General features: G+C 48.2%; 2 protein-coding genes across 2 annotated transcripts in view; one reads left to right on the top strand and one right to left on the bottom strand.

Annotated features, from left to right (window-relative positions):
- The first annotated feature begins 12,988 nt into the window (after positions 1-12,988).
- On the top strand, positions 12,989-18,093 carry LOC144170607 (thiosulfate:glutathione sulfurtransferase-like). The gene is made up of 4 exons (XM_077700509.1): positions 12,989-13,439; positions 14,389-14,556; positions 16,902-17,064; positions 17,853-18,093. The coding sequence occupies exons 1-4, from the start codon at positions 13,256-13,258 to the stop codon at positions 17,905-17,907; spliced, it is 570 nt and encodes a 189-aa protein (XP_077556635.1). The 5' UTR covers positions 12,989-13,255; the 3' UTR covers positions 17,908-18,093.
- Positions 18,094-20,898: 2,805 nt separating this feature from the next.
- Grip91 (gamma-tubulin complex component 3) overlaps positions 20,899-23,474 on the bottom strand; it is a 44,042-nt gene continuing 41,466 nt past the window's right edge. Inside the window, exons 21-23 of the mRNA XM_077700508.1 lie at positions 23,107-23,250; positions 22,672-22,826; positions 20,899-21,993 (exon numbers count right to left, since the gene is read on the bottom strand). Coding sequence (XP_077556634.1) covers positions 21,975-21,993; positions 22,672-22,826; positions 23,107-23,250 — 318 coding nt within the window. The 3' untranslated portion in view covers positions 20,899-21,974. The remainder of the gene's footprint in view (positions 21,994-22,671; positions 22,827-23,106; positions 23,251-23,474) is intronic.

Below are 23,474 nucleotides of genomic sequence, written 5' to 3'. Positions count from 1 at the left end.
CACGAGGTTCGATTCCCGGCCGCGGCGGCCGCTTTTCTGATGGAGGCGAAAAGCAAAAACACCCGTGCGTACGAGATTTGGGAGCACGTTAAAGATCCCCAGGTGGTCAAAATTAATCCGGAGCCCTCCACTGCGGCGCGCCTCATCGCTTGCGTTGCGTCGGCACGCTAAACCCCACAATCAATCAATCAATCTCATTACAGTATACTACACAAAACTGATTGAGCCGAGGTAAACATCCAAAACTACACATATTTTGCTAGGGCACGACAGTGAAGCGTGGTCGCAAAGGGCAGCATTATTATTTTCAGATGTGACAAAAATCTATCTATAGCAACAGAACTGATTCGTGCTGGCCTTGAAGCTTTCAGCATCCTACGTATATACGACACCTGCAGAGCGGCGATTAAAGCTGCGGCTGAATGACCTCTACGACGGGCCGAGCCAGCAAGAAGGCAAACTTGAGTGAGATGTGAAACGGTAAGAGTGATCTGAACACGTTTTGGAGAGCGGTATTTTTACGGACAGAATGGGCTGACCAGACGGACAGCGAATCTGAAATCACAACTGCAGACGCTAACATGCATCGAACTTTCGTAGAGCCAATACAATTCCCAAGAATTCACGATAGAAAACGGGGATTAAATAAACATGACAAACCGAACAAAAAACCCAGTTATGGGAGGGTTAATTACCGATTTTTAATTACTCTAAGAGGCGTCTATAAAAATTATTGCATCAGATTGAACGGAAATCAAGTGCTTGTAGAATACCCCTGAAAAGTCGAGAGTGATGAGCATTTTTTAGTCATTCATGTTGATCGAGAGTGCAGTAGTCGTATCAAGAACAGGAGCGATCATGCTTATCCCTACAGCTCAGCTGACGGCGAAATAAAGCTTTTTATTAAAGCACACTGCAGATATTACGCTATGGGCCACTGCAAGTGTGCAGAATGTGCAGATGGTTCAGCAATAAATTCTGCGTCGTGTTAACCACAGATTCATAGCGTACCCAGAGAGAAATACACATCCAAACTCCAAATCTGGGCCTGCATGACGGTATATGTCATATGAAGGTTGTCTCTGCGCATATTATTTTAACGCGAAAGTATTTTATTCCCGGGTACGCGAAGATTTCGCTGACGTCATATCCGTCACGGAAGTGACGCCAGTGCAACGAAGCAAACGGCCTGTAAAGGGTGCACCCCTGCACACAGGGTCTTCTTGCGGGGAAGCAAGTTTTAGTACTAAAGAGTACGTATACTTAGGGTTGTTCGTTTTCGGGTTTTATATTTTAACACGAAAGTGTTTTATGCCGCGTAACCCCAAGATTTCACTGACGTCATATCCCTCACGGAAATGACGCCAGTACTCCTTTGCCGAAGCGACCCGCAAGCAGGACGTCACTCGCCAAGCACACTCACAAGACAGCCGCCGACCCGCAAATCATGCTCAGCTGCAGATTTTGTTGCACATTTCACTTTCGTGTTTTACTGATTCCTATGACAGAGGAATCAAACACAGTTTTTTTTTATATATTACTCAGCCGCCGCAACATGCCATCAGCGCGTTATCGTTCAGCAACTACTCTTGGCGTATATCTTTCAGATATTTTTGAAATAAATTCGATCTCAGTACTGATGTACTGGCGGTAACAGAGTGATGTAAGGTGACCTAGTGACCAATAAGAATCAAAGAGGGGTTTAACTGGTACTGTTAATAAAAATCAATTATTTCTTAGCAAGGAATGAGGATATATCCAGATATAGTGTATACTGAAACGCAGAAAACTTGAATATCAGACGCTGATATGAAAAGCACGATGTCATTGCGGCATACGCACAGTATAAGCACAGCTGGCACCACACTAAACGGTATATTAAAAAGGACCGGTGAAAGAACTGCAGCTTGCGGGGCACCTCATGTCTGCGGCAGCGGGGAAAAATGAGGCGCTGACACAACGCAGCTGTCTGCCTCCTGCAGCGAACTGATAATGCCACGTCACAGTGTGCCTTGTGAATTCCAGGCTCTCTAATTACACAGAAACTCGGGATATTCATCACTGCCATAAGCTGTTGCAGTATCTATGACCACTACACAGAGCCGAGAACTGCGGCGGAATTCCCCCCTGGCATTGGCGCTTCCCCTGCCCCCTACTTACTAAAGTGTTATTACCAGGGTTTTGTTTCCTACATCATCTGAGGTTTCTTTCGAGTTCCTCTACCTTTTCAGTTAAAATTTTATTGTGGGTGAAAGCTTACTGCATCATTGTTGGCGCGGAAGTGCACGGTTTGTATTTCATACTTTCCATTTATTTCTTCAAATCATGACCGCAGAAGGACAAGCGCCCCAGAAGCGCCACCTGCGGTTGCGCCATCCCAATTTTTACTTCATTTTTCTTTTATTTTGAGTGAACACCATGCACACACAAAAATACATTTAAATATACCCACAGGGATAACTACCACGCTTTTTTAGGGAAAGGACGTAGCCATTAACAATCATTTTCTAATGTTAGGAATATCCTACGCTCAGGGAATGAATATGCTGCTGTATGTTCACCTCGCTTCTAATTGCTTTGCGTGCTTTCCGAAAAAAAAAAAAAAAAGAGCAGTCTTCAGTGACCGATTTGGCGGAGTTTTTTAATGCGTAGCATTCTTTGCCGAGTACCGCCCCCACAGCCAGGGCCGTGTAACGCCCTGCATTTTCACAATAATGCAGATTTCGCGAAAATTCAAAATGTAGTCGTTATAATAACGTAAATGGAGGTAATTGGTAGGACGAAATTTTGCAAAAATAAGAAAAAAAGAAAAATATTAAAAAATTACGAAAAAATTGCAAACCGTAGAAAGCCCTGCATTTCCACAATAATGCGGATTTCGTGAATGTCCCACTTCTAATGATTATAATAACGTAAATAGAGATAATTTGTCGCACAGGATTTAGAAAAAAAAAATTGGCTGTAAAGAACTCACACTCAAGACAAGCGACATAAGAATGCTACGCATTAGTAGTAGATAATTCTCTGAATTTCTGCAGAATTTTTTCATCATTGGCTCGTCAAATGCACGTGGGTGTTGTGCGTCTCAGTATTGCTATACTTTCCAGTAGAAGATGCTAATGACTAATGGAAAAAATAGGCTCTTATAATTTAAAACATTTATTTGGGATGTAGACATCCTCAATTGCATGCAAAGGATATATAATTCATTCAGTAAACAAAATGGGGCCAAGCCGGATTCACTCCAAATCAGAATCAGCAGTCGCCGTGTGCAGCAGCAGTTGTACTCGGACTGGCAGTAAAAACAAAAAAAAAAAGGCAGAGTATTTCCCGAACGGCAACGCACCAATTTGCGACAGCAAATTAGTAGACAGCTATAGCAAGTAAGGGTAGTAGTTTAATCGGCAGTGCAACATTTGCGAAACCCATTGCCGGAAGTGTCCATTTGTTGACCACACCGGTCTCGGGGAGCACGTCAGACAGGTCGTTTTCTTGTCTTCGGCGACTAAAAACGTACTTGTGGTTGACGACTGGACAAGCGCGCTTCAACCATTTGACAATTTTGCACACTTACAAAGGACTCTCCCGCAAAATGAACTTGAAGAAGATTGCCGAAGTGCCAGAATGAATACTTTTTCACTCATGGTAAAACCATTTCATCAGACAACGAACTGCTATCTTTAACAGGAAAGAGAAAGACACGAACACACAAATCAAAGCATGCAATTTGGCTAAGGAAACAATGCAAAAGGTTGTAAAAACGTACTAAAATGGGTTGCGTGACATGACCACTGCATGGGCCCGGGCTGACCCGAAAGCCCGAGCCCGGCCCAAAGAGCTTATTGGCGGGCCCGGCCGGGTCCGGGCTCCAAGCCGTGGGCAAAGACCGGGCTCGAGTTAAAAGCCATAGGCCTGGGACGTTAATGTTTCCGATGTAAAGGGTAGAAAAGAGCAATATGTTCTGAGTTTTTACTTCCACGCTCTTCTTGATGTTAGTTGTACGCGTCCTTTTTTGCTAGGTCTGATAGCCACTGTACTGTTATTTTAATGGCATTTCGTGTACTGCAACAAGATTTTATAAGATTTTGGTATAACATACCAAAGATGGTATCACGAGGAACGCCATATCGGGGAACGGAGTAATTCGGACAACCTGGGGCTCTGCACCTATATAATTATACGAGGCATTTTTTTTTTTTTTTTCCAATTCTCCCCTCGGTGCATCTTCTGCCCCACATCAGGAACACTATACCACATAGTGTAGGAATGCCCGAACATCCCAGACCTCCCTCCCAATCCCAACCCTACCCCTTCACAGTGGGCGGCGGCGCTGACCAGCTCCGACCCCTGCTCCCAGCTTCGGCTGGTGAATAGGGCCCGGAAGGCCGGCTACAGCCAGGGAGTCCTGGACTGAGGACACCCCTCACTGGTCCGGAGTGACTACACTCAACAGATGGGACAAATAAAGTTTTTTCCTCCTCCTTTTTTCGAAATGAGCCAGATCCACCTAACGCGAATTTGAGAAACAAGCGGAAGTTCGTTACCGGACGTAAATGCAACGCCGTCAAAGCTATTATAGGATATATTTTACATGTCTGCGAGAGGAAGTTTATGGCCTCAAGTAATGAAAAATTACGACCGGATTTTGAGCAATACTGCTGTGATAAGTTTGGTTTCGGCTCATATTGAATTGAAACATTCAAGTTGATGCGGAATTTTTAGGAAAACGATATTTAAATTGACTTTCAAGCACGGTGCGATTGAGTTTTGGTGAAAATATGCAGCAGGGCTTCAACAACAGTATAACTATACATGGAGAGCAGGTGAGTCCTCTTGGCACCATTATCAGGTCTTTTTTACTTCTTCTCTGGGATAATTTTCTTGAACACACCTGAAGGGACTCACGAAATAAGCAAGCTCTTCATTGCGTTGCCATGAGTTTCCAAAACTCTTCACAAGAAAGCTGCTCATATCTTATTCACGTTAATGAAGTGATTCGTACTCTCAGAGGGAAGGGGGGGGGGGTGCCGATTTGCCACGGCTTAAGCGGCGGCTATTTAGGCAAGTACTAAAACGATAATTATGGGAGTAAAAAATAAATACCACCAAAGATATTTCGTACGGACGGGTGAGACGAAATGAAGTCATTGTTTTCCTCAGTTTCATTTAGTTAACTTCTTCCGTTCACTTCGTCGTTGACATTTGGGACAAATCTCGCGCCGATCTCCCAATTGCCGTCTGAATTAACACCTATTACAACGCACCCAACCTCCACGCTATCTCCCCTACCCAATACACCCTCACCTGTCCCTTCTGCCCCTCTCCTAATACTACTTACCACATGGCGTGGGCCTGTCAAAACACCCCATCGCTTACCCCAAATCCCAAACCTTCCCCAAAGGAGTGGGAGGGCCTGCTGACCAGCTCCCGTCACGCTGACCAGATCTTTCTGGTCACCCGTGCCAGGGCTGCAGCCAAGGCCCAAGGGTATACCTGCACTGAGGCGAACCCGCCCCAACGAGGGACGGCTCAACCACCACCGTTTGCTCTATTAAATGTTTATTCTCTCTCTCATAATAAGCCGGCTCCGAAAAGCAAAAAAAGAGAGAAAAATTCCGAACACCCACGAAAAAGTCTGAGCAGTCAAGCCAAAAGCAAACTGCCCTTCGGCAAATGGATCTGGCTCATTTTAGATACGAAGCGTACGATCTGCGTACACGTTTTGCAGGGTGTTATCTCAACTATTTTCTTGCCACCCCATTTTTAGGGGAAAGTTGCCGAGATTTTCTTCAAATTTAAAGCGCAACAAATTTAGACAAAAGACGAATGACACATGGACAAGCGCTCTTTTGTCTAAATTTGTTGCGCTTTAAATTTGCACTATGGAGTGCCAACTAGCTCGAACCCTCACGTTGTTGAGTTTTTCTTGTCACTGCCGTTTTATCCTAGTTGGTTTGGGTTTATGGATCTGGGTCATTCCAAAAAAAAAAAAAAAAGCCTCATATGTTTGTGTACACGCGTCGGGTTATTGGGGCGTATACGTACCTCTTGCTGCTGGGGTTCTGTACTTGGTTGGCGTCACCCCCCCACCCCCCCTCAGATAAAAAACAAAAAAAAACTGATTTGCCTTTGCCCTCTCGAGGAACGCTTTGAGGGCGGGTGCATTATCCTGAGTCGAACTGCCACGAAACAAGCAAGCGGGCTCGATTCCCGGCAGCGGCGGCCGCTTTTTTGATGGAGGCGAAAAGCAAAAACACCCGTGTGTACGAGATTTCGGAGCTCGTTAAAGATCCCCAGGTGGTCAAAATTAATCCGGAGCCCTCCATTACGGCGCGCCTCATCGCCTGTGCAGCGTCGGCGCGTTAAACCCTACAATCAATCAAATCAATCAATGTATGTATGTATGTATGTATGTATGTATGTATGTATGTATGTATGTATGTATGTATGTATGTATGTATGTATGTATGCATGTATGTATTGAAAAGCGAAGATTCGAGGCAGCCTTTTATTCAGGCCATCGGGGCCGAAGAACACCAAATCACACGATGACGATGATAATCTACAAAATGAGGAAGTGGCTGAGGCCACTGCATGCGTGATGATGGGGATTTACAGGTGATGCATAGAAATGCGCCCTTGTGAGGGGATTGGCCCTCACACTAGCTTGTCCCGCCAAGCGAATCAGCGCGTGCGTGTGTGTGTGTGCGTGTGTGTGTGGGGGGGGGGGGGGAGGGGGTGACATCACTTAGTCAACTTAGTCCTGTAGTCTAATTCTCCACCTGAAACACCGCAAGCAGCCCTCGACAAGTAAGCAGCCATTTACCCCGCGCACGGCGCCAGCTCCCCGACTTCCCGAGACTGACTATAAAGTCATATTTCGCCCACGCTCGGGACTCCGAATCTCTGACTGGCACGATCGGCAAATCACCCAAAGCATACAACGCGCAAGTCGCATTCCTGAGCATGTCTTCTTCGCGCAAGTGACGCTTCAACCACAAGCTGCCCAAAATCTTATCGTTGCCAGCACGCCAGACGAGGCCTGCGTCGAAGCTCTGCGAAACGTCACCACACTACAGCTTGGCGCCGCAGCGTACGAAGTTGTGGCGTATCTAAAAAACACCCCGGGAACCGTTCGCGGCGTAATTCACGGCATCGATCAAGGCACTACGCAAGATCAACTGCACACTATTATCACTACCACGGGACCACGCATCATCAGCGCCCGCATGCTAGGAGCCTCAAGCTCCGCAGTCATCACCTTTGACGGTCTGCACGTACCCTTCTACGTCAAGGCGTACGGAATTCTCACGCGATGCCGCCCTTACCGGCAAACCATCCAATGTTGCTCCGTGTGTGGGGAACTCGGACACCGTCAAGATGTCTGTCCGAATCCTGACACACCAGTCTGCGCGCAGTGCCATGTGAAGAATCCCGCCGCCGACCACGAGTGCGTGCCGACGTGTAAACTCTGCGGACTTGACCACCCGACAGCGAGCCGAGACTGCCGCAAGAAGCTGCGGCCACCACCACCTCCTATCCGGGTCCGGGAACGAGGCCTCACATCGCCCGCAACAGCAGGCTACTCTTCGACCCACCAGCAGCGGCAAGCCCCAGGGACCCCACAACCACTGCACCCGGTCTCCCCGCACGTGAGCTGGTCGGCAGTCGCCGCTGTACCACCCACTGCTTCAGATCAATTCCCACCCCTCCCTGCATGTACCAAGTCCCCACCCACCCCTCCCACTGACCCCCAATATGCTAAACTCCGCGAGAAACTCGCCGAAAACACTAAGAAATTCGCGCTCCTCGAAGAGCACATAGCTCAGCTCCGTGCAAAAATTCCGCTGTCAACACAACCGCCCCAAGACATAATACAAACCACTCCAACAACTGAAAGCGCCCCCATTCCAGCGGTTGTTTCACCCCCAGAAACCATACCAACCAATCCAACAACTGAAAGCGCCCCCCTTCCAGCTGTCGTTTCACCCATGATTGAGGACCTCAAACGCTACATCCACGGACTTGTTTCGGACCTGAACGCGAAAATTCAAGCGGTTGACACACGCGTTGCCGCACTCGAAATTACCCAGAGGAAAAAGCGCGTTGCCGCACTGGAGATTACAAAGAGGAAAAAACGCAAGAAACCCAAACAAGGCGCTCGCCCACATCCCACCGGAAGAACAGTACCGCTCAAAGATGATGGGGACACCCCCTTCCTCTCCGCCTAAAGTCGCCACCCCACCGACCACCCTCATATGGCAATGGAATTGTCGCTCATACCGTAGCAAGAAATCATCACTCCTTCATTTCACTCAACAACACCGACCCGATATCATCGCTCTACAAGAAACAGACACCACCAACGTCACCCTCAGAGATTATACCACATACACTACAGACACCCTTGCCCGCACCGCCATCCTCGTACGCACCGATCAAACAGCCCAACAACACACCCTCCCCACCAGCATCGATTACACCTTCGTGGAGGTCATCCCCCGAAAAAAGACGCACTCAAGTCTATTTGTCCTGAATATCTACAGCCCACCCGCTGCTCTCCTGTCAGAAATTGACAAGCTCTTCCGAGAAGTAAAACGGCGCACTAAGGGACATAAATTATTAATACTAGGGGATTTTAATGCCCATCACATGATGTGGGGCTACCATCGAAACGATCGAAAAGGCATTCAACTTCATGACGCAATTCAACAGCATCGTCTTCATTTATGCAACAACCCAGACACACCCACGCGCATTGGAAACAGCGTCTCCCGCGATACTTCACCCGACCTAACCCTAACTTACAACATCAAGAATGACGAATGGACGTGCCTAGACGAAACACTAGGAAGCGACCATCACATTATACAACTCCGAATCGCTCATCACAAAAACGCCAGGCAAAGAATTGGTACAGCCAGACTTACCGATTGGAAGGCCTTCAGAGAAGACTCGCCTACTAAGTCAATCCAAAATATTGAGGATTGGGCCGCTGAGATTATCACGACATTCGCCAAGCACACAAAAGAGCTTCCTCTTACCGAAGACAATCCGGCCATAGACAATCACCTCAAGCACTTATGGGACGCCAGAAACGGCCTTCTGAAGAGGTGGAAAAGGCGCAAGACCAACCGGAAACTACGCACTCGTATAGCCTTACTCACACAAGAAGCAGAAGAATATGCTCGACAACTAAGCCAGCAAAATTGGAACCAATTCTGCAATACGCTCCAAGGAACCCTCGGCACCCGGAGAACTTGGCACCTTCTCCGTTCCCTCATGGGCTCCAAAGAATCAAAAGCCACGACTGCGCACAAGCTTAAAATATTAATCCACAACCATCCCGGAACAGATGAAGACCTGCTGCAAGAGCTGCAGAAATCATTCGAAGCTCAGCCCACTACACAGGTACAGCCGCCACTGCAGTACACCGGTCAACCGAACCAAGAACTGGATACGCCTTTCACCATTCAGGAAATTGAAGCCGCGATACACGGCCTAACAAGGAACACCACTCCTGGACAGGATAAGATCCCCAACAAACTTCTGCGCAATCTGGACCCCATCGCCCTTGAAAATCTGCTCGCATATATGAATGAACACTGGATGAAAGGAACTCTCCCGCCACAGTGGAAACATGCTGATATCACGCTAATTCCCAAGCCCGGAAAACCCCTCACACTCAAAAACCTCCGTCCCATTTCTCTCACATCGTGCGTGGGCAAACTCCTTGAGCATATGGTTCACAATCGTCTCGCCCATTACATAGAGGACAATAACTACTTCCCAACCACCATGTATGGATTTCGGCCCCATCTCTCTACCCAAGACATCCTGCTGCAGCTTAAAGAAGACATACTATTGAAACTCTCGAACAATCACAAATATTCTATTGTCGCACTTGATATAAAAGGGGCATTTGACAATGTCACGCACCAAGCCATCCTACAAGGGCTAGCTACTACCAACTGCGGGCCCAGACTTTACAGCTACGTCGCGGCATTTCTTAGCAACCGAACCGCCACTGTACGCATCGGCCATCTGCGATCCGACACTTTTTCAGCAATTCCCCGAGGAACACCTCAAGGCTCGGTTATTTCACCCCTACTCTTTAACCTTGCCATGAAGGACCTCCCACCCCTGCTCCAAGATACTCCGCATCTCCGACACGCTTTCTATGCGGACGACCTCACGCTATGGACACCCACTGGATCAATTGGAGATCAGGAAGAGGCACTTCAAATGGCAATTGACACCGCCCAACGATATCTCCAATCCAGAGGACTGGAGTGCGCCCCCGAAAAGTCTGGTTTACTAACGCTCAGCAAGAGATCTACCCGCAAGACCGCACACAGTATACCAGAACCAGAATTATACATAAATAATCACCCTGTCCCTAATGTCCCTTACCTTAGGATATTGGGCCTCATTATACCTAGAGATGGATCTGGCTTACAAGCCCTACCACCATTACAGCGTACACTCAACCAGCTCATGCACATCATCCGCCGCGTCTCCAATCGTCGCTTCGGACTTCGTGAACACGACACCCTACGCATGGTCCAAGCCATTCTCATCAGCTGGATAGCGTATGGCACGCCATACCTGGCCCTGAGACCACAAGAAATACGGAAACTCGACGCCACCATACGCCAGGCCTACAAGACCGCTATTGGGCTCCCAATCAGCACGGCAACCAAAAAACTTTTGCAGCTAGGGGTCCACAATACCTGGCAGGAAATACAAGAGGCCCACCACGCATCTCAGATACGCCGACTACAGATAACGCCCACGGGAAGAGCAACACTTCTCCGTCTACACTACAACGTCCCACCACGAGAAGATGAGAAAATTCGAATCCCAGCAGACATTCGGCAACACATCCGCGTAGCCCCCATACCCCGAAATATGCACCCGGTTTTCAACAAACAGCGGCGCACTGCACGAGCTCGCTTGATACATAAGAACAATCACCATTTACCATGCACTCGGTACACAGATGCATCGCCGTACCTTCATCAGAAAGCACATGCAGCCTGTGTCGTTAGCACGCAAGGCGCAGAACTGGCAGCAGCGACCGTTTTCACCACTTCCATCGAGACTGCTGAGGAGTGTGCCATCGCCCTTGCCGCTACAACAGGCGAGGAATTTCTTACAGTTATAACCGATTCACAGACCGCCTGCAGAGACTTCCTCATTGGCCGCATCTCTCAACCAGCACTGCACCTTCTACGCCAACTAAAAAGACTACCAGAAATTAACATCCTCTGGTCACCCGGCCACCAGTCCCTCGAAGGGAACGAGGCGGCACACGCCGCTGCCCGTGCTCATACACACCGGGCCGTTACCTCAGAGGGAGAAAACAATGACCGAAGCGCCTCAAAGCCAGCACCAATCCATACATACACCGAAATCTTATCCCACTACAAAAACGACCGCCGTCGCTTCCCGCCACCTCATGCACAACTAACACGCGACGAGGAAACCACTTTCCGGCGCCTCCAAACCAATTCGTATCCCCATAACACCCTACTGAACGCTATGTACCCCACCCAATACCCTGCCACCTGTAACTTTTGCCCTGTTGCTGGCACCCTATACCACGTGGTATGGGAGTGTCAACGGACCCCCACTCTAACCCCAAATCCCAATCCTACCTATGAGCAGTGGGTGGAGCAGCTGACCAGCTCCGAGCTCTCGGACCAGCGCCGACTGGTGGAACGGGCCCGGACGGCCAGCCAGCTCCAAGGCATCTTGGAATAAGGATGCCTCTCACTGGGTGGAGGCCCTAAGAACATCCTCCTGCTCATTACTAAAATAAATGTTTGTCTCTCTCTCTCCTGAGGTGGGGTGTTGGGGGCCTGCTGGGGAGGTGTGTACATATCCCTGGGCGGGGTGCCCGTGGTTGTGAATTCTTCAGGGGGGGAATGTATAAATCCCTGCGCAGTTGTACAGAAAGCTCGAGGGTGTGCCCCCAATTGCATTTGGTCCTCGGCACGACTTGAAGCATTCGGTACGCAGGTACACGTGCTTTATTGCATTTTACGAGCGTCGGAATTCCCGTGTGCCCTTTATTTAGTGACACTAAGTGGACCGCACTGTACAGCATTTGTCAAAATTTTCTAGACCAAATTCCGGACGACAAAAAATTCAAAGAATAAGCGTACCTTTAACTGTGGCGAAATTATTTTATGACAGAAAGCTGCTTTCATTAGCTCTTCAGCCTCGCTTGAGACGTAAGCTTGTACACTGAAATGTTTTGCGATGTGTGCACTTTCGGCATGGTCTCGAAAATTTTGACAAAGGCTTTCCCCCTGTGTGTAGCACGAGCTCTGTAGGTCTCCCCTCCTCCCTGGTATCTCAATGCTTTTATTACTCGTGGTTTCTATTGAATCAAAAGCAACACCATTTAGTGAACATTGGAAGTAAGAAACACGAAGGGCCTCAAAACATCGGCAATCGCGGTGTACGCACAGCTCGACGTACGACGAGTCAATCCGGGATTGGCCAGTGATGACGACAGATGCCGCCCTAGGCCCACTGCCGACAGACTGCCGATTCGCCAATTCACATTGACTGTTACGTCAATACATCCAAACTCCTAAATCGGAGTTCCCTTTGGAACCTGTTAATACCATGCTTTGTTGAGTAGCCTTTCCGAAACCCAGCCTGTTCCCTCGGTGGTTCGAAATTTCGGGTGCCACTTATGAATGCGGTTAAATAACTCTCGATAAACCACACTTCTATGTTAAAAACAAGTTTTGAAACAGATTCGAAAATAAAAAAGGAAACTGCAGCGAATCGTCACAGTGAAATGCCCCATTCACACGACCCATCAGGCGATTGTCTCCCTTGAAAGCGCGAGCGTAGAGAAAGCAGAGAAAGCTCGAGATTTAAGGGGAAAGTGGGTTACGTACCCCGCGGCAACAAAAAGCATACCCTGCACCACATTTCCGATTCTGCGGTCGTCATACTGGAAGCTGGAAGCGGGCAACAGTCGAACGAACTACGATGCCCCGGGCGATAAGATAGCATACCGGCCGCAGCGCGCCGGCAACCGTCTCATGCGCGGCTCGCGACGGCTGCAACAGCGCTCTTTGGCAGAAAAACGAAAAAAACTAGGCAGCGAAGCGTCATCGGCCTCCGCCACCCGGTCTTCGTACTGCGCGAAGCTCGTCGCGCGAAGCTCGTCGAAGGCCACCACGCAACGAGTGCCGGGAAGCAGCGGTACACAGCGAACGACGCAGTCATCATGCATTTCAAGCCACTCGTGAGTGCCGCCTGCACGCACAGGGCCTCGTGGATTCTAAGGTGTCGGTTCGTAACCTCTCCAATTTTGAGGTTGCGTCCCGTGTACCACGGACTGCACTCGGAACTTTGCACGGCACTCGGCACGCGGACGACCAGTTACTGCTCCGTGCAGCTTACGCCGCCAAGTAAGTAGTACGCGCATACGCGCGGTAGGATCGGCTTTGTACCACACGTGCTTCTGTACTATGTGCTAGTTCGTATCAGCAGGTGGCGGCGGCTTTGACTGCGCTACCATTACTGCTGTCCTTTATATCACGTATGACACTCGGAAATAAAGTGTTTCAACTTCACGATAATGTATTGCCATGAAAAGTCAAAAAAGCATTCCGGCGTGCGTTCCGACCGAGCCATTTTTCTTTTTTTTTTTTTGCAATGAACGTCGCGCTGTCACGGAATCGTTTTTGAACGTTCGCATCATATACAACCTCGTGAAGGACACTCAGCGGAGCAGCTGTAGCGAAGTATCTGCTGTTATTGGAAGCAATCGCAGGACAGCATTCCATCTTCAGAGCCGCAATTTGTGGGCGGAAACATGTAATCTGTCCGCGAATAACAGCTCCGAAGCGCTGCACTTTTTTTTTTCTTTTTACTGCTACAAAGGGAGAGATTAGGAGCTCCTACTGCACTTCAAAATGTGCCGAGGCCTCACAAAGCAAGCCACATAGATATGTTGTCGCGCCTTGGCATGCTTTGCTAAGGGTAGCTGTGCCACGACGTTGCTTCCGTCAGAATGCTTTTTTTTTTCATTTTGTAGCGCTATTATCGAATTCCTACTCAACTTCGGAACTTGTGTAGCTTATAATTAGTGTCGTCTCATTAGAATGAGACTTGATTAAAACCTCAGCATCAAATTTGTTTGCTTTTTTTTTTTACTTTCTGGCAAATAGCAGACCCGCGAGGCGAAATTCAGCCAAACAAACCATTTCACTTGTCTCTAAAAGTTCGGTAGAAAGAACTCCACAGGTATGTTTCCACACCTGGCTCCAAATAAACTAAATCCTGGCAAATAGCTTAGAAGTAGTACACCCGTCCGCAAAGGTCATCCAGTGAAACATGAACGCATTGCTGCCGCAGGAATTTCAGGCGTCCGCACTGTGCGGACATCCAGTGTGGACTTCAACGACCTGAGCTACGAGGACCTCGTGGCACTGCTGGAAGGCGGCAACATCCAGCTGATTGATGTGCGAGAGCCTGCAGAGGTGGCCAATTCTGGCAAGATCGGCAACGCCATTAACATACCCTGTAAGCAATCCTCTTCTCTTGTTCATTCTTGGGCTGGCCTGCTGCAGTGCCTACCTTGGGCCAGCCTTGACCAGCTGCTTGCATGATTACGCTGCAGTGGCCTTTCCCCATGGCCCTTGGAAATGAAATAGCGATTTGGCAGCCTGCCACAAAGAATTCCAAATCTTAGTCTAGGTGTAGTCAATGCATGATGCTGTTTGTTTATTCCGGTGTGCATGAATTTTATCCTATTGGTTCATGGTACTGGTGTACTGCGGTACACTGTGTATATGGGGCACACTGGGTGGGTATGTGAGGAGGGAACGAGAACGAGGCTGCCACTCATACTCGGCAAAACTGTTACCCACATTTTGCCCCTTTCAAGGTAGGAAGGAGTCTTAAGTGGCAGCGTCCAGTAAAACAGCACTGTTTCGTCGGTGTTTTAAATGTCTTGTTTATAACTTGTAACTGTTAGCATGTTTGTGCAGAGCCATGCAGCTATGTTGCCTTGGTTCACTGACCACTTCGCCAACAACCGCCCTGAAAATGACGCCGTGGCGCAGTTTAAAACGGTTGAGCCAGCCATTGCCTGGGTTGGAGTTAGGAATGTCAAGAAGAAATCAAAAGTCCTGTGATTTGTGGAGCATCGATGGGCTATTCAAAAGCACATTCCTACAACGAACCATTTGAGACGGGCACCCTCCATGCCTGTGCACGTTGCCCTTCAAATGTCCTTCCTTTTTGTTTGGTCGGCACTGATCTCGGAGCTGAGACCCTCCTCTCTGTCCTTAAGTATTGCAGACATTGTTAACTTAATTTGTTCAGGTCATACTTCTCAACCAGCAACTATTTTTTGCTCCCATTGTCAACAAGCACAACCGTGATTGTTGACAATGGCCAACTTTGTTGCAATGTCAACCAAGCTCCAGTCATTGTGTCCCCGATGAGGTAGCAACTGCACCCACGTCGCACGTTTATTGCAGACTTCCGCCTATGCCAGAAATCACAGACCAGGGGCCAGATGAGTGGGGCTTGGCTTGCGTGGGGGAGCAGACTCTCAGCTCTAGACTGCTTGTGTAAGAACGATATTGATGGGGAATTGTGCAATGAGTGGTGAATATGAAATCATTAGTGTCTAATTGCAGGCTGTGGAGTGCTCCTTTGAGTGTGTCTGCCGACGTTGTAGCCAAATGGAATGGGTGGACTGGACAAGAGCCCCCAACTGCAGCTGTTTTTCCTGGCTGATCGCACTAAAGGGCATGTGAGAATTTTGATTGGTTGTGCTCACGTCGCAGCCAAACTGGGATTGGTGAATCGGCCACGAGCTCCCAACAACAGCTTTCATCGTCATTTTCCAGTCTTCTTGAGTGGATAGGCGAGAATTGTGGGCGGGTTTGTTGACACTGCGTCCACTTGGGAATTGGTGACTGCCGACGTTGTAGCCAAATGGAATGGGTGGACTGGACAAGAGCCCCCAACTGCAGCTGTTTTTCCTGGCTGATCGCACTAAAGGGCATGTGAGAATTTTGATTGGTTGTGCTCACGTCGCAGCCAAACTGGGATTGGTGAATCGGCCACGAGCTCCCAACAACAGCTTTCATCGTCATTTTCCAGTCTTCTTGAGTGGATAGGCGAGAATTGTGGGCGGGTTTGTTGACACTGCGTCCACTTGGGAATTGGTGAAATGGCCGTGAGCTTTTGATTTGAACAGCCTGTTGAAATGTGGGTAAACATGCGACGTGAATGTGGATGCCTACAAACTCCAATCGCTTAGCACCGTCTCCGATATTCATACTGTCATGATGTATTTTGAAACGCTAATTAAATGCCTACCTCCTCAAGGGCACATATCCAACCTGTTGCCTCCAGCCACCACAGAGCCCCATTCAAACCACACAACCCATCTCTCCAAAGGGCCCCTTCCCTTATATTAAAGTGTTCCTCGTCCTTTTCCCCCTCCTGATGTCCTCGTCACTGGCCAATCCATGTGAGTGGGTATGTTGTGCCCATACACAGTCTTCAGATGGGTTTGTCTGAATGTTGAGCCCAACAACGTGACAAGCAATGGCAAACTGATTGTACGTCAAGCTGCGAGCACTGCAGTTGTCAATGTTTTCTAGCTTGTAAGCCACAGAGCATTCATTAAATCCTAATTTACATTCACAAATTAGTCAGCTGAAGCCATGGAGTGGTGTTTTAATTTTCTTTTCAGCTCAATTACTTTACGTTTATTCTCGTTGCGCCGTCAGCCATTTAAGAGATGTTTTGCTGCTACAGACACGAGATTTCCTGCTCAAGTCAAATGTACTGCAGGAAACTGCAGCCGCGATAGCAAACCTCACTGAATGTGACGCATGTCTTTGCAGTGGGTCAGGTGAAAGATGCGCTGCTGCTGTCTGACGAGGACTTCCAGAGAACCTACCATGCGCCGAAGCCCCAGAGCTACGACCACAACATCGTCTTCTATGGCCTGGGTCCCATCAAGAGCCAGGCTGCACTGAAGCTGGCTATCAAGGCTGGCTACGCACAGTACGTACACTTTAACGTGAAAGCGCCTCTTGGCTAGGCTGCTGGTATCTGCAAGAAGTGTCCTCAAAAGTCATGACCGGAATTCACACTAAAATTGGCACGAGTTTTACTAGACAATCAAAAATGGAGAAATAATGTATGTTGTAATCATAGTCCCTTTGAAGTAACTGGATGGGTGCACCAGTCTCAAAATTTCATGACAAACCACTCTGTTTATATTATGCGTTTGTAGACATTCGAATTGGTGCTGTCTGTAATGTGTGTGACAGATTGTGGTTTACCAGGGCCTACGTTATACAGTGCAATACTTGTGATACAAAATGTGTGAGTTACTGAGATGCAATATCCGCACATTACATCAAAGCAGTTACGGCTCATGTTGAACATCACGTTACTTTCATGCAATAGCCTGAAGAGTTTGAAAGTGCGCGATAGAAGGCAAATTACTATTGCTTTTGTGCAGGAACACAACTCCCAAAGACAGGCTCGGGGAACCTTGGCACTTAGCGTGCCTATGAGAGAGCACAACATCACAGACTTCACCAAATTTTTTATCACCCAAATGCAATGCTTTTTTTTTTTTTATTAACTTGCAGGATTCTCCCATATTGTGTGATTCCGTGTTCAACCACCAAGACAGCATACTGTGGCCACAACTTCTCACTAGAAATTTTAAAGACTGACTTGATAGCTTTTTTTTTTTTTTTTGCCCTGCGTGACCATGCTGTTATTTGGCACACTTTCACTCTGCGCAAACTGGCATTGACTGTGTGTTTGGTTGCTCCCAGTGCTCGCGAGTACAGCGGCGGCTGGGGAGAATACCAGGCGAGGAAGAACAGCTGAGCACTGCCTTCCCTCCCGTCCACTAGGAAAGACCAGAGGCACTACCCAAGGACCCACTAGGCCAGCATTGATCCAGACCGCATCACCATGCCTGTTGCTTGTCAAGTGTATAAATATTCTCAATCATTTACAGTTGCTACACGGAGTTGTACCTGAATTGTCTGATAAAAGCCAAATCTACACGCACATTTGCCTTGGCCTGCACCTCCGTACGTGCACAGGGGGAAACCTTTTCTTGTCCCACAACACGGCAGATTCATGAATTGCAGTCTTTCAAGACTTGAGCTTTTCAACTTGTGGCATGCTACATAGTCTTACTTGTAAATGGGAAGCAAGTCTTCCAATCAGCTTCCCTTAGACTGGTTAATGCAGGGAATCAGTCTGGAATTATTTTGAACCCCCACAACGTCACGTACAAGCCTCAACCACTAAAAAGGTGTGTGACGTACGCCGCAAGTTTCCTTCCACCAAATAGAGCAGGTGAAACTGCAAGCACGAGGTAGACAACAATAGGTTCTCGTCCTCCAGACAACCTGGACAGCTGGGTTGCAGAAGGCCACCCTACCAATGTCAAGTACACACAGGGACATTAATATTTGAAAAGGGTGCTGCTTCAATATGTTGAATGTTACCCCCATATGGATATTGATTACAGCATTTAGCTTTCAATATCTCTGATGGATCAATAAAAACATTTTATTTTGAATTTGATATAAATAGGTCAACTGAATGTAAAGAAACGTGAAAATATCACCTGAAAGGCCAACTGCACTCAAATTTTCGACAACATAAAAATAAAGTCATCAAACAGTACGCATAAAAAAGTGCGAAATGCAAAATACTGCGTATGAACGCGGGCGACAAAAACGGCTCGGGAAGATTGGCGTTTCCGAAACTGAAACTAAAAGAAAAGGTGGCCATTACTGGCAGCCGGACATGACGAAGGCGATGGAACAGAAGTGGGCACGCCAGTACTGGCAGCCACTCGCAGCACCCTCTAAATTCGCACGGTACCGTCGGGTTTCGCGTTGTTGTTTACGCAGAATAACTTACACTAATCTTTGCCTCGGCTAATGGAGTTAGGTGCAATTCTGACATCGCGTTGCTATAAATCAAGCTGAAGTAGAGCGTCCGACCGTTATTTCTGCACCAGAATGACTGCCGAGTAGCACTGGCATTGGCGATCCTTGGCATTGTGAGCAATAAAAGCGGGTCCAGATTTACAAAGCTACTTGCTCATATGATATAGAAAAGCAGCTTTGGTTAGCCGGCACCTAGGCTATCTTATCGCTCTTTTTGAAGGGAACAAACCGTGTGCGGGCGGAAATCAAGCACGAACCGCTTTTACTATGTCATTACATGCAAACAGTTCGGTAAATGTTGGCCCAGTATTTTTCACCTCTCTGCACATTGGTAGATTTGGCTCTTCGCAAATACGATGGTGACCTTTGTGCGGATGTGCGGAGGCATTTGACCCCGGGCAAGGCTCATTTTTTGTTCATTTAGCGAGTGAGGCTAAAGTCGCACAATGTTTATACCCGCGCGTAAACAACTTTAGTTAGGTCGTCAAACTTTTGTAGAGGTCTAAAGGGTGGAGGTGGCGTTGGGCCAGCCCAAATACGGCAACTATTGGATGTGGAAGTGCAAGCGGTCAAGAATTTGTAAAAGGTCCTTTTTGTTTGACAAATGCAAAAGATACGATAAATGTACACCCAACTGCGCGTTTCACGCAATTTTTTTGGACCAGAACTATTATTTTCAAGTAAAAAAAGTCTTGCTGACTCCAGGGCCATCCTAGGCATGCGTATAGCCTTCTAATCTCTTATGTGGTTAGCTGTAAACCTGTGATGCCGACGGCGGTAGAGCAAGGTGGTGTAGCATAGAAACCTCCAGCGAAAGCATCTCTGCACCCGTAGAGCGCCGTGCAAGACGCCAAAGAAGCGCGAGCTTCACAGGACAGCTTCCCCAACCTCCATCACAGGCCACTCCGAACTTGCTTCGGCGACTCTCTGCCCAGTGCAAACGTCGCCTGTTCGGAGCTCCTTTGAACGACGGCACCCAGTGGGCTCTGTGCTTACGAGGCTTAGGATTTCGCCATGGTGATTTCGAGAACATAAACTACTCATTCGGATCAAATTTGGGCTCGACCCAACATTCGAAACCCAAGAAACATTTGAGGGCAGTTGGCCCTTAAGGGGCAATGAAGTGAAACGACAACCACGCCTAACTAGAAAGAATAAGCCTTTGGCAACTACGTTTTTTTTGAGCTACACAGCATTAACAGCAATGTAATAGATGCATTAAAACATATTCATGTACAATCAGGCGTAACAAGAGGCACCATTGCAACTGCGCAGTCAGGTTTTTTGATGGTGGCTATAATTGGCGGCCGCTAATCGCACAGATCCATCCTGGTGATGTCACAAAGACGTAGCAAGAACTGTTTTCCTTAACATATAGCTCGATTTATGGAATCTTGCGTTAAGATTGAAATAATTGTTATTGGGCCACTTGCATTTTGCTTCTATGGTTCAAAGACAAGCAACTCATTGGTGGCAATCAGTTCACATGAAAAGACCCGCAAAAACCGCTTACTGAAATTCATGCAAATGAACATTTTAGATGCCACGCATCTCATTCACCCGCCTTGTCCCTCCACCCGGCGTCGTCGTCGTCGGCGTCCGCCCCTTCCCCATTCTCCTCGCCGCGCCAGCTTCGCTCTCCGCCGCTCACCCCCTCTCCTCTCCGATAAAGAACACACTCTCGCGAGGGGCATTGGATTGGATTCGATTGGCTTGGGTTTGGATTGGATTAAAGTGGATTGTGTTGGATTGTGTTGCGTCATAGCCGCGGCAGACGCACTGGCGCCGGCGCGTCCCCTCACCGTTATGCGCGCTATAAAACGCGGTGCCTGCGCCGCTCCGCTCTATCGTTCCAGCGCCGCTCCTCCGCTGTCCAACGCTGCAACGTGAACCCTCTATGCGTCGCATCTACACAGGGGTTCCCGCGAGGGGAGGTGGTAGTTTTTTTTATTTAAAGTGGCACGTTCACAAAAAAGAATCGGCTGACAATCATTTGAAGCAATCATGTGTAAATAGAGCGCAGACGCAAAGATAACTTGATTCTGTCACATAGCGATGATGCTACAACATAGTCGCAATGATGCAACTTTAATGAATTATTAATGTGGTGCCATCATAATCGTATCCTCATTCTGCGATCAACTGCGAGCCTGTCAAAAGACCGTTACTCTCACACCATTTTGGCACTAACAGCACCACTAGCAGCTACACTGTAAACAAAGCCAGCCACCATTCTGCATAGCCACACTTGAGACCGTTAGGGCAGACCATTGAAAACTTGTGAAATCGGCCTTCTTAAGAGAGAGCAGTAAAAATAAAACACCGTGAGCTCTCAGTTCTGGTTCACTCAATCTGCTTGGTTGATTAAACCTCATTATCCTTGGCCAATCCCCAAGTAAGCATGTGCCATTACTCATTACTGAATGATGGGCACAGCGTTAGGCCGACATGATTTTACGTAATACTAAAGCGCCACAACGGCTGCACTGTAAAAATATTTCATTGGCAAAAACACAGCGCATGGAGCAATTTGACACAGCCTAAAACTTTTAAAAGTGTAGAAGAATAAAAAAGCCCATCCGTTTTATCAGAGGAATCCTTCCCATAAACTAATAGTGATGCACCACCACTGCTGCTCTACTATAATCTCCGAAGACTGTACACCATTTCAAAAAACCAAAATATTCGTTCATCTTGAAATGCTGCTTTAGAAAACCAGCGTGGTTCTGAATGATTGGAAATATGGCACAAGCATGCCATTCATGCATCCTGTAAAACGGATACTAAGAAAAATGACGGCACTGCGGCGTGGATTTCTAAAACGCCAAACTCGGTTGCTGCTGCAGTATGCCGTCCCTGGAGCGCATCAGTGTGGGGCAGGCGTGCAAGTAGAACGGCAAATGTGGACTGCCCTTGCAGGACGCTCTTCTTGTCAATAAGGGTCTGGCCATCCGTTTGCTGAGTGCCCTGTGGTTGCAGGAACCCCTAAACTTGGACTGTAGACCTGCAACGAGCATGAGACACTTCAGTCGAGGGATTAATAAGGTTCACGTTGCATGCTTCCATGTACAGACGCCCACAATCCTCAGAGCATCTTACTGCATTCTTCCCAGTGTGAGATTTGAGCCCACAAAGTCTGGCAAAAATACCTACTGCTTGAAGCCCCAGCCCCCGCCCCCATGCAAGGTTCCGCACCAGAGCTCGTGCAAGGTGCTGTAAGATAACTCAACATTTTTTTTTTTGGCTGAATGGTGAACTGTCCTCAACATTTGCTTCAGTACAAATTTTGATACTGTGGAGCCATGCAGAACTATTGGCCCTCGTTATGGCGCTTGTTCCTCTGTTACCTTTAGGCCTTTGCATGCAATGCAAAGAAGTAACAATTTAAATGAGGCACAGGTAAAGGGCTAACCATGAGCACAGAACATTTTCTTCTCTGGGCCACACACTGACTTGATCTCAATAAAATCTGGCTAGCACCTTTTTCTCGACGTTGCGTTGCTGGCAAGCATCTGTAACAGCCTGTATTCTGAGGCTGCACCCTGGCTGATCATGTGCAGTCACAAACGAAACGAAATGAAAAGTTTGCGCCAGAACGAGCACGATGGCTGCTGAGCGAGAGAAGTTGCCCGTAGTGACAGGCAACCAAAGAGCAAAAGGACGAGCAGCGGGAGAGGGGCACCTGAGTATCTGTCGGCGGCTCTGGAGAGTCATGGAGGTGCGCAACAGGTGGTTCTGCTGCTTGTAGAACTCGGAGAAGTCGAGCCGGAAGCCCAGCGCCTGCAGCACAGCGTCCTCGTGGTTCGACAGGCTCAGCAGGAACTGCTGCACCAGGTGCTGCGTCGAGGCGGAAGCACTTGCTCACAAGCTCCGCAACCGGGAAAACTTTCTCACCCCTCGCCTCTCATATGAGCAAAACCTGATATTTCACTCACAAGGGATGTCCAGAAAGACTGGGTTAGGCCTGATCCGTTGGGTATAACAGTCAAATTTTTGAGCAAAAACTAAATCCAGTGCCCCCTCTAAAATTTGATATGTCGCAACTTGTGTAAGGGATGAGCAAATTGTTTGCTCTGAGCCAGTGGCTGCATTGTGTGTGGCAAGAGTGCATGCCCACCTGGTAGGTGTCTGAGATCATGCGCAGGGAGGTTAGTGAGCCTGGGCTGGTGGGTCCATTGGCCAGCTCAGCGAGCAGCACCCCCTGCAGCTTGGTGAAGTCCAGCACTCGGTCAAAGATGGCGCGCAGCTGGGACTGGATCTCCTGCACAGCAGCACATGACAGGGAGGTTGCGAGGTTGCGCTTCAAAGACACAGCAGACTGTCTTATCTGGCTGCAAGGTGCCGACTCCGAGGTCTGAGTCAACTAAGCCTCTATCGGTAAACCAGTATGCCGCATTAATAAGTAAGTCTGACTGGAGCCCCGGTATGCCTATAAATAAGTGCATGTGAGGAAATTCTGCAAGATAAGGTGTTGTCAGTGCTCAA

This window comes from Haemaphysalis longicornis, unplaced genomic scaffold, assembly GCF_048455015.1.
Source record: "Haemaphysalis longicornis isolate Haplotype H1 unplaced genomic scaffold, Haemaphysalis longicornis Haplotype H1 scaffold_2, whole genome shotgun sequence".
Lineage (NCBI taxonomy): Eukaryota > Metazoa > Arthropoda > Arachnida > Ixodida > Ixodidae > Haemaphysalis > Haemaphysalis longicornis.
The sequence above is the reverse complement of the archived record's forward strand: the minus strand, read 5'-3'. Positions and strand labels throughout refer to the sequence as shown.

Excerpts from the sequence above, each read along its gene's own strand:
- LOC144170607 (XM_077700509.1), top strand. The coding sequence starts at position 13,256 with ATGCATTTCAAGCCACTCGTGAGTGCCGCCTGCACGCACAGGGCCTCG. Across the intron at positions 14,557-16,901 it reads CAACGCCATTAACATACCCT|TGGGTCAGGTGAAAGATGCG; the intron begins GTAAGCAATCCT and ends ATGTCTTTGCAG. Across the intron at positions 17,065-17,852 it reads ATCAAGGCTGGCTACGCACA|TGCTCGCGAGTACAGCGGCG; the intron begins GTACGTACACTT and ends GGTTGCTCCCAG.